This window comes from Talpa occidentalis, unplaced genomic scaffold (genome assembly GCF_014898055.3).
Source record: "Talpa occidentalis isolate TD23 unplaced genomic scaffold, MPIMG_talOcc4v2.1 talOcc4.6, whole genome shotgun sequence".
NCBI lineage: Eukaryota > Metazoa > Chordata > Mammalia > Eulipotyphla > Talpidae > Talpa > Talpa occidentalis.
Window position 1 is genome coordinate 66843062 of NW_023604972.1, and position 20349 is coordinate 66863410.

The window sequence follows — 20349 nt, forward strand, 5'->3', positions numbered from 1 at the left end:
CCTGTTCTGGCTCTGGTGAATTCTCTCACCCTCCCGCGCTTCTGACTGTACCCAGTACTTGTATAAATAAATAAATAATAAAATCTTAAAAAAAAAAAAAAGACTCACTCTGAATTCTTTAGCCAGATTTGAATTCAGGATACCTAGAAACAGAGAACAACAGGAAAACATAGGAAAAGTCACTAAGGCAAAAATTGTGTGTGCTGTCGCATATACAAACATAGTTCAGTTTTTAAAACTGAAATCTTCAATCTCACCATTTATGATGATAAAACTTCTCAAAACTTAAAAAATTTAGATATGTCTTTGATATCTATATTCAGTTGAAGAATGCAATTTTTCAGTTCCTCAACTTGGCTTCTTTTGCTTTATCAATAGTTAAGTTGTATCAATCATTTGCTATCTGCTCTCTGATGATTTTGGTTTTTTTGATCAATTAAATTAAGGAAACACCGGTTATCTTAATCAGTTTAATTCCCCAAGGTCTAAAGTTAACAAGTGTTGAGTAAATATAAGTACTGCAGAGATTGATGTAAAAAAAAAAAAAAAAACCACAATACTTTAGATTTGTAATCTTCACATTTCTTTTTAGCTTCTCCACTTCTATATATATCTGTGCTGTTGGTTTTTTTAGGTACTTATATACAGATTGAACCTTAATATTACTAGAAATACTAATCTCTTTTACTTTTAAATATTTGACCTATGCAGCGTACTTTGGGTTACTTCTAGTGACTTCAGAGGTGAGCCAGTTGTAAAATTTAGCGATATAGCCATGAATGATGTTTTGGTCAGTGATGGAACATGTATATGGCAGTGGCCCCAATAGGCTATGCTATGGAGGCTAGTTTGGTAGTAATAGTTACTGTCAAGGTTTGTGTAAGTGTACTCTAAAACATTCATGTAAAGATAAAATCGTCTAATGATGCATTTCTCACAGTGTGTCCCTGTTGTTAAGCAATGCATGACTGTAATAGGATTGAGAAAATGCTCATCCTCCTAATTCCAAGAAGGCTGTGGAAGATAGATTGTCTAGTCATGGCTTTTTCCAAAATAGAAACAGGAAGGAGCCTACTAGTATAGGATTATGTGTGACAAGGAGGATTAGGTGTAGAGAACATAGAGTTGGGACAGGTGGAGAGGTTTGAGGAGGCACAAGGAGAGTAAATTGCTGATCAGCTTGCAGAATGAGCCCCTCCGTGATCCAAGTATACTTTTGAAAAGCCATAATAAACTAGATTTATTTCAAGCTTGCAAAGAAAAACATAGTAAAGATGGGAAAAGACATTGAGAAATTCAGATGGAATTATGTTGGGAATGTTGATACATAGGTCCTGAATTCTTGCAAATGATGGAATTAGGAATTTGAGCCAAATTTTTTAGAGTTCCATGGAGTCATAAAGCCCCCACATGATATCTGAATGCTGATTTAAGCTCAGTCAGTTTATAAATATAAAAAAAAGAAAGAAATAGATTCAGACAATAGCTTCGCTTTAGGCATTGAATAGAAGTGTTTTAATATTTTTTGCCAAAAGCAAGCATTGAATGCCTTTTAGCAGTAGGTTGAATGAACTTCTTAAATTAAGTAGCTGCTCATCACTGTATGAATGGGTGAAAAGGTGTTAATTTGCACTATATGTTTGGAAAAGATTTATCAGAAGAGTAACATAAAGAAAGAGACACTTGAAATGCCACATCAGTTATATTCATTCCAGCAGTTACTGTGAGTGGCAAAAGTACACAGAATCCATTCAGAAAATCTGGCTCTCTTTTTACTTATGTTAACCCCCTTTTTTGTCTGGACCATTCTGCTTACAATGGGATAAAAACAGGCAGTGGTGTTATAGTGCTATGCAAATGGAGAATGAGTTCATACTTGTCACTTGTCCATGGCAGAAGTAATTAGGAGGGCTTCAGGAACTTCTTTTGTCCTTCTAGCATATTTGTACCAAAGGATATGGAGAAAAACCACTTCAGGTTGGATTTTAAATACCTGGAATTCTTTAATTATGTGATGGTAGTTTAAAAAAATATTTGAAAATTGGGTAACCTATGATGAAGTCTCTAAACTGAATGTAAAAGAGTAAACACATTTATGTGAAGGATAAAGTTAACACTGGTCCAAGAACAATTTGAGGTTTACAGATTTACTTCATTTTTTTAAAGATTTATTTATGTATGCATACAAGAACTGGGGTACAGGCCAGAGATGCGGGGGGGTGAGAGGATTCACTAGAGACAGAATGGGGAACAGAACAGGAGGATTGATCGAATTACACTGCTGAGGGGAGCAGCAGACGAGGCAGGAGAGTTCTGCTGTGCCTTGTGGGTTACTCTCTGGCTGGCCGGGGATTGAACTTGTACTACAGTGGCTGCATACAGCTTCATAGTTTGTGTCTTAACCCCTTGCGCCACCAGGGGGGCCCAGATTTACTTCATTTTTGAGAATGCATGCTTTTTTGCTTCTTTTTTACTTTGGCAATCTGGAGTATAGGGAATTAAATAAGATTTTTTATTTAGGTGCCTAAGTTCCTCCTTTCTGAATGCTCTAGCTAAAATGTGAAGTGTCTGTATCACAGGTCATCAGCAGCTACCATTTCTGGCTGGTGCGCTGCCCAGTGTGCCCTGGGCAGCACTTTGTGCTTCTGTGATGAAGGCACAGAGAGGTGGTCGTGAACGGGTTCAGGGAGATAGTAGCTGGGGAGGGCAGGGGTGGCCTGTACTGTGCTAGCTTTATCTTAATAGCTTATCCCAATCTTGCAAATGAAAAAAAAAATAATAACTGACCTGTGAGTTTTCTTTCTGGATAGTCCAGAGACCTTAAAATGTCCATTTTTATATAAGAAACTCTTAACAGAGGTTGCCTCTGAGGAGGTGAGCAGGTTGCCTCTGGTGGGAGGCAGATTTCAGTTATTGTGTAGCCACTTTGGTGACTTTTGACTTTTGTGCCATTTGTGTATATTATGAGTTAAGAAAAAGTAAAGGAAAAGGAAATATCCCCATAACACCCCACCTCTCGACAGGAAGTTTGACCTTCCCACTCCACACCAAGGACTTTCTGTGATTTCCTCTGCATCTCCTTCCACACCCTCCCCCCACTTTATTTTGCTTTTGAGGAAAACATTCTAATTTCATTGTCTTTCTTTCCCTTGTCTTAATTTTGTAAATACTACCCTTTCATGAAAGTCAATGAAAATTTCTCACCATGAAACGGTGGACATTCTGACAGACATTTCAAATCTGATTTGACCTTTTCAGGTCATATAAGCATCCCATGTTCCTCCCAGCCTCTTTGACATCACTGCTGTATGGTTCATTTGACCTTTCTCACATCACCTTTCCAGGCACCCTCCTTGGGATTCATCCTGATCTATTCTCCCCAAACAATCTCCCTTACACTTAGGTGAAATCCTCTGTGTGACAGATACCCCTCAGCTCCCTACCAGTAAGTTGAATGAGCTACTGGGCTATGTTTAGCTTTCTATTCCATGGACATCTCAAAACTCAAAATTAATCTGAATTTATATCCAGTCCCTAACCATCCAAGTCTGAAGTCTTTTCCACTTGCTATATTTTAGTATGTGCTTAGCATTAAGCCAGGGAATAACCCTGGGTTTTTTTTTCCTTTTTTTTTTTTTGAATTATTTATTTATTTATACAAGCACTGGTTACAGTCAGAAGCGTGGGAGAGTGAGAGAAGTCACCAGAGCCAGAGTAGGGAGCAGAACAGACAGACTGACAAAATACACTGCTGCGGGAGCAGTGGGCACAGCAGGAAAGGTCTGTGCGCACACCATGTGGGACCCTCGCGGGTGGCCGGGGATCGAACCAGCACTGCAGAGGCTGCAGGCAGCTTTGCAGCCAAGTGCTCAACCGATGGGCCACCAGGGAGGCCCTTGGGGAGGCCCCTGGGGAGGCCTCTGGGTTTCTTTCTCCACTTTACAGTTTGGAATTGCAGCTCACCTGATTGTAGTAGGGTATATGGGCTCAGTTTCATATTCTTTCATGTTACAAATGAATACCTAAATTGGGCAGCCTCATTCCAGAGAGACTTGGGAGACATTTTATGCATATAAATGTTCTGACTTTGTTAAAAAAAAATGGGGGTGGCGAGGGAGGAATCATTGTAATTATTCCTCTTCACTGATAATTTTGTGTTTATGAATCTATAAACCTTATTCTAGGGTGTTTCTACGCTTGAAACTTGTTCAGTTTTTATTTAAAACTCAGTTAAAATTATTTAACTTCACAGATCTTGTGGTTTATTAATTTAGGATCATGTTATGTTTTGCTTAGTTACCTATTCAGTCACTTAAAGACCTGCAAAATGAGAATTATTACTGATTACCTTTATTTCCTATGTACTAGGTACAGAGAATTGAGTAATTATAGGATTAAAATAAGTTAAAATTCATTGTACATCTATTATGTGAAAATTTACATTGGCCTATCATTTAATTTAATTCACTCAATTAGGTGAATAAAGAATGGAAAAGCTCAATAGCAGAGATGTTACAGAATTTTCCTGAATTATACTGCTATGGGTGGTCAGTTATTTTAAGTATAGCCTGTACATTCTGAAAGTAGTACAGTTAAGAACTGGGTTTATGGATATCTCCTATTTCTTCAGGATTTCTTTCTTCCCTTCCTCCCTTCCTTCCTCCCTTCCTTCCTCCCTTCCTTCCTCCCTTCCTTCCTCCCTTCCTCCCTCCCTTCCTTCCTCCCTCCCTTCCTCCCTCCCTTCCTCCCTCTCTTCCTTCCCCCCTTCCTTCCTCCCTTCCTTCCTTCCTCCCTTCCTTCCTTCCTTCTTTCCTTCTTCCTTTCCTTCATCCTTCCTTCCCTTCCTTCCTTCCCTTCCTTCCTTCCTTCCTTCCTTCCTTTCTTTCCTTCCTTTCTTCCCTTCCTTCCTTCCTTCCTTCCTTCCTTCCTTCCTTCCTTCCTTCCTTCCTCCTTCCTTCCCTCCTCCCTCCCCCCCCTCCCTCCCCCTCCTCCCTCCCTCCCTCCTCCCCCTCCTTCCCTCCTTCCTTCCTTCCTTCCTTCCTTCCTTCCTTCCTTCCTTCCTTCCTTCCCTTCCTTCCTTCCTTCCTTCCTCCCTCCCTCCCTCCCTCCCTCCCCTTCCTTCCCTCCCTCCCCTTCCTTCCCTTCCCTCCCTCCCTTCCCTCCCCTTCCCTCCCCTTCCCTCCCTCCCTTCCCCTTCCTTCCCTCCCCTCCCCTCCCTTCCCTTCCCTCCCCTCCCCTCCCCTCCCCTCCCCTCCCCTCCCCTCCCCTCCCCTCCCCTTCCCTCCTTCCCTCCTTCCCTCATTCCCTCCCTGTGATTTTTGTTTTTGCTGTCCACTTATTTTGGAAACATTTGCAATACTTAAGTTTCATTACCCTGGTTATCCATAGTCATGGCTGATGCAGAAGTCAGTAATAAAGGTGATAGTGCTAAGATTAAACAGAACTTATATTTTGTAATTTTAATTAATTGAGGGTGGTTTCAAGTAACCCTCCAAAAATAGTTGCCAAGAGATAATTATCCTTTGTTTTATGTGTTAACAGTGATCTCTCTGTTTATTTGAATTTTTGGTACCTAGAGGGTGGCTCTTGTCTGATGAATGTGTGGTCAGTGATACTTTTCTCTCTCTCTCAGTGCAACGAAACTTCATTCTTTTTTGAAGCTCGAAGTAAAACTGCCTGCAAGCATCTCTGGAAGTGTAGTGTAGAACATCATACATTTTTTAGGTATGTTGATATGAATGCTTTGTTCTCCAAATAAGTGAAAATTATATTTGTTTTTAAAATAGGAGTTTTCTCCAAGTAGAAATTTAGAAGTATTTCTCTTTCATTAAATTTTTCAGTAATCTAATTCTCTGGATTGTATTAATACAAACACATACACATGTATGCACACACACACACACACATGCACGCACACCTTCTTTGCTCATACTATAAGAAAGGGTCACAGGTAATTTATTTTTAGGCTTATGTAAAAAGTCCAGCTTTGGTGCTGATAGAAATTATGTGTTCTGCTGTGGACATGCTAAACTTGAAATGCCTGTTAACAGAAATGCCTTGTAAACAGAGATGTGAAGCACGCAGTAGGGTGTTACAAGCTCCCTGGAAGACCAGGGATGGCCATGTAAATTTAGGAGGTGTTAAAGTTACCTCTTTATGGAAAAAGTGATGAGAGAAGCAGAAAGTCAAGGACTGAACTTTTGGGACTTTCCCAGCAATTTGAAGGGGAAGAGTATGAGTATGAAGAGTAACCATGAGACTGTGTGGGTTGAATGAGGAATGAGGGTTGAATTTGCCAGGATGAATGGGGAACTGGTAACAGTATTATGTGCTCCTGGGAGGTCAGGTAAAGCTGAGGATAGAGAATTCATCATTGAAAGGTAGGGAGACTTTTTGTTTATTTCATGTCCTTATGGTGTAGAGATTAAATTAAATTTTTATAAGGCAATACATTACATTTTATTTTATTTTTTAATTTAAAACCAAGTTATTTATTAATTATTCCTATTTTATCTGTATAGAACAATTTCCCTAAATAGCATGATATTGAAGAAATATTCTTATAAAATGTCCAGTGTCATTTATACAGTTTGCGTTAGCAGAAGGATGTGTCCTGAAAGTCTGGGGGGCTGGGCAAGGAGCACCCTAGAGAGTGTCTGTTGAAGGTTCCCCATGCTGGAATATATACTGTACAAAGAAGAATGAACCACCTTATCAGATATGATTAACTGCCTTGAGAACCTTAGCATCAACATAACGATAAAATTCCCAAGATAATTTAAATAGACAAAGTAAATTGACTCATAATTAAAGAATATATAACGGTTTTCAGAAAGTATGAGTATTTTGATATTATGCCTACATAAAATCTTAGTGTGTAGTTGTCTTTCAAATATTAGCTTAAAACAACTGATTGTTTTCTGTCAATATTTAGAAAAATTGTATTTTAACCAATTGTTTAATAGTATTGCACTATTATAATTTCTACGTAGCTTTTGTTTAAGTGTTACATAAGTATCTGTATTTATAAGGTTTTATCTAATTTTCTTTTAAAAATTCATTAGAATGCCAGAAAATGAATCAAACTCGTTGTCAAGAAAACTCAGCAAGTTTGGCTCCATGAGTTATAAGCACCGGTATAGGTAAATGATGTTTTTCCTTGGCGGGGGTATATGTATGTGTGTTTGTGAATAAATATTTAAATCAGTTGTCCACATACATGCACATTAAAGTTTGTGGTTTAATTTTTTCTTATTTTCCACAGTGTCAATGTATTTTATAAGCATATTAGTTTATTAAAACTTTTTTGGCAAAAATGATTTTCCATGCATAAATATATTTTATGTTTGCATTAGCTGTATTAAATTTGAGGGTTTTTAGAATGTAATAGAGCTTGTTTTCAGAAATTCACTTTTATACAATTATTTCCGGTTATATTGTAATTATGGAACAAAGTAGGTTTTCTGAGTAGCAGTTGTGTTCTTAGATCACAATCTAGTGAGGGGATCAGTTGATCCCTTGTTGTAACACACACACACATGCGCGCACATACATGATCAAATCTTGTCTCCTACCCCATGAAGCCTTCATAGCATATTGCTAACAGTTGTGTCTCAATTTTATTAAACAGTTCTGAATGTTTTCCATTTACTGCTTCATTTTAGCACCACAGCCTTCTGTAATATTATCCTCATTAATATGAGGCTCAGGGCCTCCCCGGTGGCTCAGCGGTTGAGGGCTGGGTTGCAAAGCTGCCTGCAGCCTCTGCAGTGCCGGTTTGATCCCCGGCTGCTCCCCGGCCACCGGAGGAGGGTCCCACATGGCGCACAGACCTCTCCTGCCGCCCGCTGCTCCCCTCAGCAGTGTACTTGGGTCCTTCTGCCTGCTCTGCTCCCCGCTCTGGCTCTGGTGAATTCTCTCACCCTCCCGTGCTTCTGACTGTACCCAGTGCTTGTATAAATAATAAATAAATATTAAAAAAAAAGTTCAAAAAACTGGGAAATATTTAAAAAAAAAATATGAGGCTCAGAGAGGCCAAGTTACTTTTCAAGATAACTCAACTAGAAAGCAGAGAAGTGATGTCCATATGGTAGCAGCCTAATTCAAAAGCCAATGCTTTTTAGTCATTAGTCTTTTAGAAAACTTAGTCATTACTTATGGGAAAAAATAGACCTATTTAATGTTATGTGACCACCAATCCTTTCAGAAAATTAAAATTTAATTTGTGGGGAAAGACTGAGCTGAAATCAGCAATCTCATTCATTGGTCCTTATTCGTTGGTCCTTGTTATCAGAGACCAACAATGTGAAATAAAAATTGATTTAACTTGTGACTAAAAAATTTGTTATACACAGATAATTCTTTCATTTTTTTGTTGTTTTATTATCAAAGACCAGTAATGTCAAATAAAAATTGATTTAACCTGTGACTAAATCATGTTATACACTTATAATTCTTTCTCTGAGCCCCTTAAAAATTAACCTTGCCTTTACTTGTTGATTGACTCCTGTGTGTGTGTGATTTTTTTTTTAGTGTCTATTCCCATTTCTTTTTTTGTTTTTTTTGTATTATTTTTCTATTGAGATAACATTAGTTTACAATACTGTGTATATTGTAGGGACAGCAAGGCACAAAACAGGTTTTCTATGAATCCAGGCAGATAGGTAAAGGAGAGTCCTGGAGCCCTCAATGGCTTTTTCAGACTTTTAATGCTCTTTCTATACCAGTTGTAGTGAGGCAACCAGGGCAAGGCAGGCAGGGGCCTCGGGTCCAGGAGGACCCCTCCTCATCCTGTGACTCGTCACTCTTTCTGGGCTTGCTGGTCTCTCTGGTCTCTGCTGCCCCCGCCCTTATATGCTTGGTCTCTCCACTCAGGCTCAGGTGCGCCCACTCATGCACTCCCACAGTATACTCCAGATGCCTCCACCAGGCACACATATAAGACCACAAGTGTCGATTATTGATGCTAATGGTGGGAGGGTGGATAAAACCTGATAACTTCCATTTATCCTACAATGATGTAGGAGTATAGGTTCTTATCTCTTCAGATGTATGTTACCAAACTATACCTTAACCTCTGCTAAAGCACCTGTAGTCCTCCCCTGTAGTCCAATGGCCCCTCCCCTCTTTACTCCTTAGCCCCACCCTCCCCTTCTTGGAGACTCAATTCTGCAGTCATAGTTTTGCTTCGGTTTAGTTTTTTCTGTTCCTTTGTTTATTTCATTACATTCTTACATGTCTCATACATTAAGAGACATCATCCAGTATTTAGTTCCTTCTGACTTATTTTGCTTTGTATAATCCACTCCAATTCTATCCATATTTTTGAAAATGGCAAGATTTCATCTTATTTAGAACTGAGTAGTATTCCTACACACACACACACACACACACACACACACACATCTTTATTCATCTGTCATTAGGCATTTAGATTATTTCTATAACTTAGTTATTGTAAGTAGTGCTGCAGTGAATATAGGGATGCATATCTCTCTTTGAATTAGTGTTGCATTCTTCAGATAGATTCCTAGGAGTAGAATAACTATTTCCAGTGTTTTGAGAAACTTCCATACTGTTTTTCACAGGGCCCAGACCAGTCTACATCCCTACCCACCAACAATATAAGAGGGTTCCATTTTCCCCATACCCTTATTGACATTTGTTGTTTGTTTTTTTATATGGGCCATTCTCAAAGTAGGAGGTGGCATCTCGTGGTTTTAATTTGAACTTTCATAATAATAAATGATGAGCATTTTTTCATGTGCCTGTTGGCCATCTGTATGTCTTCTTTGGAGAAGTTCACTCCTGGTTTTGATGAACAGATGGGTTGTATAGAACTTATACTCCAGAAATGAGAATTAGACCTGAAAACTCTACACTCCCAAATCCTGATGACCTTCTCAGAGTATCTAGTCACAAGAGCTTTTCATTTTCTTAAAGTATGGAAGAGACTCCAAATTCTCATGAGAATATCCTTTGCATGAGTTGCATGATATCACCAAAAATGATATCATATCCTCATATATGCATATGAGAAATGTGAATCCCCAAAAGCAAAGTAACTGAACTAAATGCTCATAACCAGTAAGTAACAGAGCCTGGGTTTGAATCCAGGTGTTTCTACTCTTATTCTTTTTCCTCAGCCCTCTGACTGCTGATTGTGTTCTCACTTTGAGACTGAAGGAGTGCAGTGCCACTCAGCACAGAATGGGTGCATGTGCCCACGTTTGAAGGCAGGAAAGTGGCTGATCATGGAAACAGGATTGCCTCCCAGCTCCCAGTGAATTTTAACTCTTCCTGGGCTCTCCGGCGTTCTCTTGTGGTCCCGTTCTTTCTCTTCTGCTCATTTTCTCTTTCACTCTATTACTTCATTGTTCTCTGCTCTCATTCTGTTCTTCACCTACGTAGGCCCACACCCTACTCCAGGTGCCTGCCATCAGGCATGCATTTGGGACCATCATTAATCCTAATGGTGAGAGGGCAAAAAAGCCTCATAATCACTTACCCTGCAGAGGGGAAACTTTCATAGAGGCACTTATGAATGCAACTTTATTTTGTCTCAATGTCTTGGATATACAACAATATATATGCTATAAATATAGCATAAATGGGATTTGTAGCCATTAAAAGCCCTTCTTTCCTCACATAGATGGCTGTTCTTTGTGGTAACTAGGACTAGACATAGAAAGTTTTAATCCCATGGTAGCACAAACCATGTTCCCCACCCGTCTCCCAAGGGCACTCTCACTCAACAGTAGAAATGCATTTTTTCTGTGCCTAAATTCTATATTTCTGTGTGAAAACCAGGGTTATTTATTGGCTCAGAATCACCAACTGTGGAATATTTAGTAAGAGAAATTTTCACTGAAACCCAACAAATGAAATTTCACAATTTATTGGAAAAATGACTTGAGTAGATTAACCCCTCCCCAAGGGAAGCTTGTCATCTTGAATCTTCACAGACTCCTTGGAGAAATAGCCCTTTATTTGGGGTTTTAGGCCTGCTTTAAATTTGTGCACTTAGTTTGGCAGTGGTGAGGTGGTTGTGCCAGGGCTGGGGTCAGAGTAGAACCACGCTGAGCAGTCCTTTGGGAGTTGGTTCCCTCCATGTTGTGTAAGTGCAACACAGAGGCTTGTTGATTCACCTAGAATCATCGCCTATATGTACTGGGCCCAGCATAATACCTTTATTAATTAGTTGTAGGGCTGAAAATTGATGAGCATCCTCTTATTTCTAACCCATCATTCTACATACATAAATCTAAACCTAATTCCTTTAAAAAATCCTTTCTCTCTCTGAAAGATCTTCCTTCTAAGTTAAACCTTTCCTGTTATAATTTAATAATGCTCCTTTGGCTAATTTTGTGAGAAGAATTCATTGAACACCTTATATATGTACAGTCGCATGAGTTTGTATGTTTTTCTTCTCACCATACTTTGCAGTTATTTTGCATGAACCGTTGGTTAATTTTTCAGCTTTGTGGTTTTACCTGTATTAAGCAAATGTTGCCTTTTCAAGTGGCAGGACTGCATTGCAAATGAGTCGAGATCTTTCTGTTCAACTTCCTCGGCCGAATCAGAGTGTGGCAAGAAGCAGAAGCAAGACTTACCCTAAGAGAACAGCACAAATACAACCAGCTGGTAAGTCATGGAGGCCCCTAATCATCTGTGTAGTCATGGGAGGCCTTTCAGCTGATGGTGTAAGGTATGTTCAGGTATGATGATAACCCAGTCTTTTTAATGTTTTTTTTCCCAACGTATGTAATGTTACTGAAGTATAATTATTTTACGTCCTTGCTAGTGATTTAACGTATAGGATGTTCCCCCTCAGGTGTAGTCACCGTAACACTCCCACCATCAAAGTACCCAGAGTCTTCATTTGATCCTAAAAATACCCACACATTCAGGTATTATTAATGAATTGACAGGGGCCTCCCTGGTGGCACAAGGGGTTAAGACACAACCTATGGAGCTATCCACAGCCACTGCAGCACGAGTTCGATCCCCGGCCAGGCAGATACCCACATGGCGAAGCAGACCTCTCCTGACTCACCCACGGCTCCCCTCAGCACTGTACTTCATTTTTTTAAATACTTTATTTTATATAATTCTTACATCATTTTTCATCTTTGCACAATGTATGCATTTTCATTATGGTTATATCCCCATACAATTGCACCCCCCCCCCTTATTTTGACTTAGTCTTTCCTTTCCTCACCCCTCCTTCCCACCCCCAGTAGTGTGTCACTGGTTTATAGTTGCTTGTTGATTTTGATTTTTACTTTGTATTGATTAGTCTTTTTTCCTGGTCTCTTATTTAAGTTTTCTAGATTCCTGCTATGAGTGAGACCATCTGGTATTTTTCTTTTTCTTTCTCTTTCTGGCTTATTTTGCTGAGCATGATCCCTTCCAGCTCCATCCATGTTGCTGCAAACTGCATGTGTTTATCTTTTTTGAATGCTGAGTTTTTGATTCCATTGTGTATATGTACCACATCTTCATGATCCAGTCATCTATTTTTGGGCATTTGGGTTGTTTCCAAAGCTTAGCTATTGTAAATAGTGCTGCTATAAACATAGGGGTGCAGGTGCTCTTTGGAATTGATGTTTCTGTGTCCTTTGGGTAAATACCTAGGAGTGGAATTGCTGGATCATATGGAAGCTCTGTGTTTAGTAGGTCAAGAAATCTCCACACAGCTCTCCACAGGGGTTGGACCAGTTTGCACTCCCACCAGCAGTGCAGGTTTCATTTATCTTTTGGATTGCTTTTTTTAGTTTCAGTTTTATTTATTTCTTTTTTTTTTTAATAATAAATTTTATTTTTATATTCCCCATACAATTGCAGCCCCCCCATTCTGACCCCAATCTCTCCCCTCCCACCCCCGCCCCCTTAAAAGTGTCTCTGGTTCGTAGTTTTTTGTTGATTTTGATTTTCACTTTCTTATAGTTATTCATTTTCCTGGTCCCTTATTTAACTTTTCTAGATTCCTGCTATGAGTGAGACCATCCGGTATTTTTCTTTTTCTTTTTGGCTTATTTCGCTGAGCATGATCCTTTCCAGTGCCATCCATGTTGCTGCAAATTGCATGTGTTTATCTTTTTTGAATGCTGAGTAATATTCCATGGCATATATGTACCACATCTTCTTGATCCAGTCATCTATTTTTGGGCATTTGGGTTGTTTCCAAAGCTTAGCTATTGTAAACAGTGCTGCTATAAACATAGGGGTGCAGGTGCTCTTTGGAATTGATGTTTCTGTGTCCTTTGGGTAAATACCTAGGAGTGGAATTGCTGGATCATATGGAAGCTCTATGTTTAGTAGGTCCAGAAATCTCCACACAGCTCTCCACAGTGGTTGGACCAGTTTGCACTCCCACCAACAGTGCAGAAGAGTTCCTTTTTCTCCACACCCTCGCCAACATTTGTTGTTGCTAGTTTTTTTAATATGTGCCATTCGCACTGGTGTGAGATGGTATCTCATGGTAGTTTTGATTTGCATTTCCCTGATGACAAGTGATGTTGAACATTTTTCATATGCCTGTTGGCCATTTGTATTTCCTCTTCAGAGAAGTTTCTTTTTAGCTCTTCTGCCCATTTTTTGACTGGATTATTTTCTTTGTTGTTGTTGAGTCTCATCAGCTCTTTGCAGATTTTTGTGATCAGTCCTTTATCATTAGTGTTGGGTGCAAAAATGTTCTCCCAGTTGGTGGGGTTTCTGTTTGTTTTTGTTATTGTCTCTTTTGCTGTGCAGAAGCTCTTTAATTTGATGTAGTCCCAGCTGTTTATCTTTGCCTTCACTAACACTGCTTTGGGTGATGTGTCTGTAAAGATGTCTTTGATGTGCAAATCACGTAGTGTTTCGCCTATATTTCCTTCTATGTATTTTATGGTTTCAGGTCTTATGTCTAGTTCTTTAATCCATTTTGAGTTGATTTTTGTGTATGGTGTGAGGTAGTGGTCAAGCTTCATTCTTTTGCATGTAGCGACCCAGTTTTCCCAGCACCATTTATTGAACAAACTTTCTTTGCTCCAATGCATAGTCTTTGCTCCTTTGTCAAAGATTAGTTGACCATAAATCTGTGGGTTTATTTCTGGATTTTCTATTCGATTCCATTGGTCTGTATGTCTGTTCTTGTTCCAATACCATGCAGTTTTGATGATTATGGCTTTGTAGTAGAGTTTGAAGTCTGGGAGTGTGATGCCTCCATTCCCTTCTTTTTTTTTCAGGAGAGCTTTGGCTATTCGGGGTTTTTTGTGATTCCATAAGAATTTCATCAATAATTGTTCTATTTCTTTGAAGAATGACATTGAAATTTTGATTGGAATAGCATTGAATCTGTATATTGCTTTTGGGAGGATGGCCATTTTAATAATGTTTATTCTTCCAATCCATGAGCAGGGGATGTCTTTCCATTTCTTTGTGTCTTCTTCTATTTCTTTTAACAGTGTTTTATAGTTTTCTTTGTATAGGTCCTTTACCTCTTTTGTTAGATTTATTCCCAAATATTTGATTTTTTTTGTTTCAATAAAAAAAGAGATGGTTTTTTTGATTTCTTCTTCTTTAGATTTAATGTTTGTGTATAGGAAGGCTACTGACTTTTGCGTGTTGATTTTGTATCCTGCCACTTTACTGAACTGATTGATGAGTTGAATTAGTTTTTCTGTGGACTTTTTGGGGTTTTCTATGTATATTATCATATCATCTGCAAATAGTGATAGTTTGACTTCTTCTTTTCCTATTTGGATTCCTTGGATGTCTTTCTCTTGTCTTATTGCTCTGGCTAGGACTTCCAGTATTATATTGAAAAGCAGGGTGAGAGTGGACATCCTTGTCTTGTTCCAGATCTTAATGGAATTGCTTTCAGCTTTTCACCATTGAGAATGATACTGGCTGTTGGCTTGTCATAGATGGCCTTTATGATGTTGAGGTATGTTCCTTGTATCCCAAGAATTTCAAGGGCTTTTATCATGAATGGGTGTTGCACTTTGTCGAAAGCTTTCTCAGCATCTATTGATATTATCATATGGTTTTTATATTTCTTTTTGTTGATGTGTTGGATAACGTTGATTGATTTTCGGATGTTAAACCATCCTTGTGTCCCTGGAATGAATCCTACTTGGTCGTGGTGAATTATCTTTTGGATACATTGTTGGATTCTGATAGCTAAAATTTTATTGAGGATTTTTGCATCAGTGTTCATTAGGGAGATTGGCCTGTAGTTTTCCTTTTTTGTGTTGTCCTTGTTCGGTTTTGGTATTAGTGTAATGTTGGCTTCATAGAACGTGTTTGGTATTGTCCCTTCCTTCTCAATTTTTTGGAAGAGTTTGTGAAGGATAGGCACTAATTCGTCTCTGAATGTTTGGTAGAATTCATTTGTAAATCCATCAGGTCCTGGGCTTTTGTTTTTGGGGAGGTTTTTGATTACCATTTCAATTTCGCTGCTTGTAATTGGTCTGTTTAGGTGTTCTATTTCTTCTTTATCTAGCTTTGGGTGATTGTAGAGTTGTAGGAATTTGTCCATCTCCTCTAGATTGTTAAACTTGTTTCCATATAACTGTTCATAGTAGTTACTGATTATTCTTTTGATTTCTGCTGTGTCCGTTGTGATTTCTCCTCTTTCATTTATGATCCTGTGTATTTGTGCTTTCTCCCTTTTTTCCTTTGTGAGCCTGGCTAGGGGTTTGTCTATTTTATTGATTTTTTCAAAGAACCAGCTCTTGGTTTCATTGATCTTTTGGATTGTTTTTTTAGTTTCAATTTCATTTATTTCTGCTTTGGTTTTTATTATTTCTTTTCTTCTACTGGTTTTGGGGTTTTTTTGTTGTTCTTTTTCTAGATCTTTGAGCTTCGAGACTAGGTTGTTTCTTTGAGTTCTTTCTTGTTTCTTGATGTGAGCTTCTATTACTATATATTTTCCTCTTATTACTGCTTTTGCTGCATCCCATACATTTGGGATATTGGTGTCCTCCTTGTAGTTCAATTCAAAGAATTTTTTAATTTCTTCTTTGATCTCCTCATTAGTCCAGTGGTCTTCCAGTAGTGTGGTTTTTAATCTCCATGAGGTAGGAAAGTTCCTTGCCTTCTTTTTATGGTTTATTTCTAGTTTGATGCCTTCATGGTCAGAAAAGATGGTTGATATGATTTCAATCTTGGTGTATCTGTTGATGTTTGTCTTGTGCCCCAGTATGTGATCGATCCTGGAGAATGATCCGTGTGCGCTTGAGAAAAATGTGTACTCCGTTTTTTTGGGGTTTAGTGTTCTATAGATGTCTGTTAAGCCCAATTGCTCTAGGTCCTTATTTAGAGCTTTGGTTTCTTATTTTTTGTCTTGTTGATCTATCCATTGTTGATAGTGGTGTGTTGAAGTCTCCCACTACGTATATGTTTTCTCTGATGTCTGTTTTCAGAGAGGACAACAGTTGTCTGATATATTTTGGTGCTCCTTCGTTTGGTGAGTATATGTTAATGAGTGTTATTTCTTCTTGAAGTATTGTCCCCTTGATCATAATGTAGTGACCATTGGGGTCTCTTTTTATCTTTTTGAGTTTGAAATCTGTTTTATCTGATATAAGTATAGCTGTTCCTGCTTTCTTTTTTGGTCCATTTGCTTGTAGGATTGTTTTCCATCCTTTAACTTTGAGCCTATTTTTATCTTTTGTAGCTAAATGTGTTTCCTGGAGACAGCAAAAGGTTGGGTTTTGTTTCTTAATCCAGGCTGCAACTCTGTGTCTTTTTTTTGAAGAGTTTAGTCCATTTACATTTAGAGTTAATATTGATATGTTAGCATCTGTATTTGCCATTGTGTTTGTCTTTCCTTTGATTTTATTTATTTATTCTTTTAATAACTTTTTTTTTTTGGCCTTCTTTCATTGTTATTCGTCCCTCTGAGGTTCTGGCTTTAGGACTCCTTGTAGTATTTTTTGGAGTGAGGGTTTAGTTGTAATGAAATTCTGGAGTTTCTATTTGTCTGGGAAGGTTCATATTCTTTCTTCAAAGAGGAAGGAGAGCTTTGCGGGATAGAGAATTCTTGGTTGGCATCTGTTTTCTTGGAGTCTGTTGACTATGTCCCTCCACTCTCTCCTTGCCCGTAGTGTTTCTTCGGAGAAGTCTGATGTCAGCCTGATTGGCTTTCCTTTGAATGTTATCTGTTTCTTCCCTCTTGCCAGCTTCATTATTTTTTCCTTGTCCTGGATTCTTGGGAGCTTTACTATTATGTGTCTTGCTGTATTTTTCCTTTCGTCGTGGAAGTTTGGTGTTCTTCTTGCTTCTTGTATATCAATTTTCAGCTCCTTCTTCACATTTGGGAAGTTCTCTTCAATTATCTCTTTGAATATTTTCTCTGTTCCTACATCTCTCTCCTCTCCTTCTCGTATTCCTATAACTCTTATATTTCCTTTCCTCATGGAGTCAGATAGTTCCCGAAGTCTTTCTTCGTTCTTTTTCCTTCATACTTCTCTTGCCTTTTCTGTTTTGGTTCTTTTTATTTCTGTGTCTTCAAGAGTACTTATTCGTTCTTCCATTTCATCTATTCTGCTTTCATTGCTTTTCCCAGAATTCTTTAGTTCTTCCATTAATTCTTTGATCTCCTGCATTTCTTTTACTTCCCTCTTTAGGGACTCAATTTCATTCTTCTGACCATTGTTTTCCCTCTCTAGGGACTCAGTTGCATTCTTCTGATCATTGATTATTTTTCCCTTATCATTGTTTTCCTTTATGACTTCTGTCAGTTTTTTAATCACGGCAATTTTAAATTCTCTTTCTGGAAGGCTCAGAAGTTCTTCCAAGTTACTGTCGTTGCAATCTGGGGGCTGCTTTTCTTTTTGTGGTGTGCTTTTTCCCTGGGGAGTTGCTAGGTTGCGTGTGGTTCTTCTACTCCCTACTGTCTGTTTTCTAATTTGCCGTATGCGTTGGGACACTGTGTAGTTGGGACTGGCCGGCATCTTGGGTGAGCTTCTCTGCTCTCCTCTGGTTCCTCCAGGAGTCATCTGTCAGTTTCAAGCAGTCTTTACTGGAGAAAGGTCCCTGTTCTAAAATGCCGATGTGGGGACACACTCCCCTGTGCGCCTGGTCTGCCCCGGCGGTGGGTTCCTGCTCCCCCTCTGGGCTTGGACTGCAGGCCAGATGGGGTCTGGCGTGGGCGAACTTCCCCCGCTCACCTCTGGCTCCTGAGGAAGCCTTCTGCAGGTAGTCTTTACTGAAGAAATGTCCCTGTTCTAAGATGGTGATGTGGGACACACTCCCTGCACGTCCGGTCTCAGGCACACTCTTCTGCGCGCCTGGTCTGCCCCGGCTGTGGGTGCTCGCTCCCCCTGTGGGCTCAGACTACTGGTCGGAAGGGGCCCGGCGTGGGCTAACTCCCCAGCTGGCCACTGGCTCCTCTAGGCGCCTCTGCTGGCTTCAAGTCACTAGGTGGCGCCAGAGATCTCTCCTGGATCCCTTGGGGAGCTGATTTTCCACCCCGTGGGACAGGGAATAGAGCGGGAATGGTAGGGTAAACCTCAACGGCTTTGGGGTGCTGTGTCTGCCTTGTGCCCCACCGTCGTGGGGAACCCACGCCCCTAATTTCGTGTCCCGGGTGTCAGTTCCAAAGCCCTCAGTTCCAGGACTCAGGCTGTAGCCCAGTTCAGTGGCGCGGGAATGGCGCCTTTTGAATCCCGCTCCTGTGCCTGGGCGCCTGGTTCCTGCCTAGGTTGCAGGCGCAGGGACCTGGGCAGCTGTGATCTGGATCCGCGTTTGCTTTTCAACTGCACTGCTTTTCCGCGCGCGATCCCGATTCCGATCCGCACTTGGTTTTCCAGCGTGCCGCTTTTCCGCGCAATCCTGACCGGGATCCGCGCCTGCTTTTCCAGCGCGCCGCTTTTCTGTGCAGGCTTACTGGGCAGCCCGGGGCTGTGTGCTGGTGCTGGTCTCCTCCTGGGCGGGGTCTCTCATTAATGGCGCCCGGAGCTCACCTCCGCGGAGGATCCTGCAGGGTTCTCCACAGCTCCCGTTCACGGGGTGTGGTGGCTGCAATAGTTCCTTTCCACTCACAGTCCCGCTTGCTGCGTCGTTTGTGCTTGTGGGTCGTTTTGGTTTGTTGTTTTCCTCTTCTCTGCCGGTAGGAGAGTGCCGCCTCTGTGGGCGGGGGAGGGGAGCAGGGTTCTGCGCTTTCCTCCCTTCTAGTCCTCTTTTATGGCAACTTTCTTCTTCGGGCAGTTTGCTGGCGTCACCTGTTGATCTTCCATGTCCCGGTTCTCACTGGGACCTGCCGCTTTTCCTCCCTATTAACTTTTTTTTAATGGGAGATCTTACTCGCAGCGTCTCCTCGCCGCCATGTTGCTCCGCCCCTTCCAGTCCAGTTTTATTTATTTCTGCTTTGATTTTTATTATTTCTTTTATTCTGCTGGTTTTGGGTTTTGTTTTGTTTTTTTTGTTTGTTTGTTTGTTCTTTTTCTAGTTCTTTGAGCTTTGAGATTAGGTTGTTTCTTTGAGATCTTTCTTGTTTCTTGATGGGAACCTCTATTGCTATATATTTCCCTTTTATTACTGCTTTTGCTGCTTTCCAAACATTTAGGAAATTGGTGTCCTCCTTGTCATTCAATTCAAAGAATTTTTTAATTTCTTCTTTGATCTCCTCGTTAGTCCAGTGTTCTTCCAGTAGTGTGGGTTTCGATCTCCATGAGGTAGGAGAGCTCCTTGCCTTCTTTTTATGGTTTATTTCTAGTTTGATGCCTTCATGGTCAGAGAAGATGGTTGGTATGATTTCAAATCTTGGTGTATCTGTTGATGTTTGTCTTGTGTCCCAGTATGTGTTCGATCCTGGAGAATGATCTGTATGCGCTTGAGAAAATTGTTTTTTTGGCTTTAGTGTTCTATAGATGTCTGTTAAGCCCACGAGGTCTAGATCCTTGTTTAGAGCTTTAGTGTCCTTACTTATTTTTTGTCTCGTTGATCTATCCATTGTTGATAGTGGTGTGTTGAAGTCTCCTATTACATATGTGTTTTCTCTGATGTCTGTTTTCAGAAATGATAATAGTTGTCTGATATATTTTGGTGCTCCTTCATTTGGTGAGTATATGTTAATGAGTGTTATTTCTTCTTGAAGTATTGTCCCATTGATCATAATGTAGTGACTTTTGGGGTCTCTTTTTACCTTTTTGAGTTTGAAATCTGTTTTTTCTAAGTGTAGCTGTTCCTGACTTCTTTTTTGGTCCATTTGCTTGTAGGATTGTTCTCCATCCTTTAACTTTGAGTCTTTTTTTATTTTTTGTAGTTAAATGTGTTTCCTGGAGACAGCAAAAGGTTGGGTTTTGTTTCTTAATCCAGCCTGCGACTCTGTGTCTTTTTATTGAAGAGTTTCATTTTTTA

The 20349-nt window shown here is 39.9% G+C and overlaps 1 protein-coding gene across 2 annotated transcripts in view; it reads left to right on the plus strand.

Moving 5' to 3' along the window:
* Positions 1-20349, plus strand: part of EPB41L4A (erythrocyte membrane protein band 4.1 like 4A) — a 442728-nt gene that overhangs the window by 233397 nt on the left and 188982 nt on the right. For both annotated transcript variants that reach the window (XM_054688039.1, XM_054688040.1), the window contains exons 10-12: positions 5633-5724; positions 7065-7142; positions 11522-11643. In XM_054688039.1, the coding sequence (XP_054544014.1) occupies positions 5633-5724; positions 7065-7142; positions 11522-11643 (292 nt within the window). The remainder of the gene's footprint in view (positions 1-5632; positions 5725-7064; positions 7143-11521; positions 11644-20349) is intronic.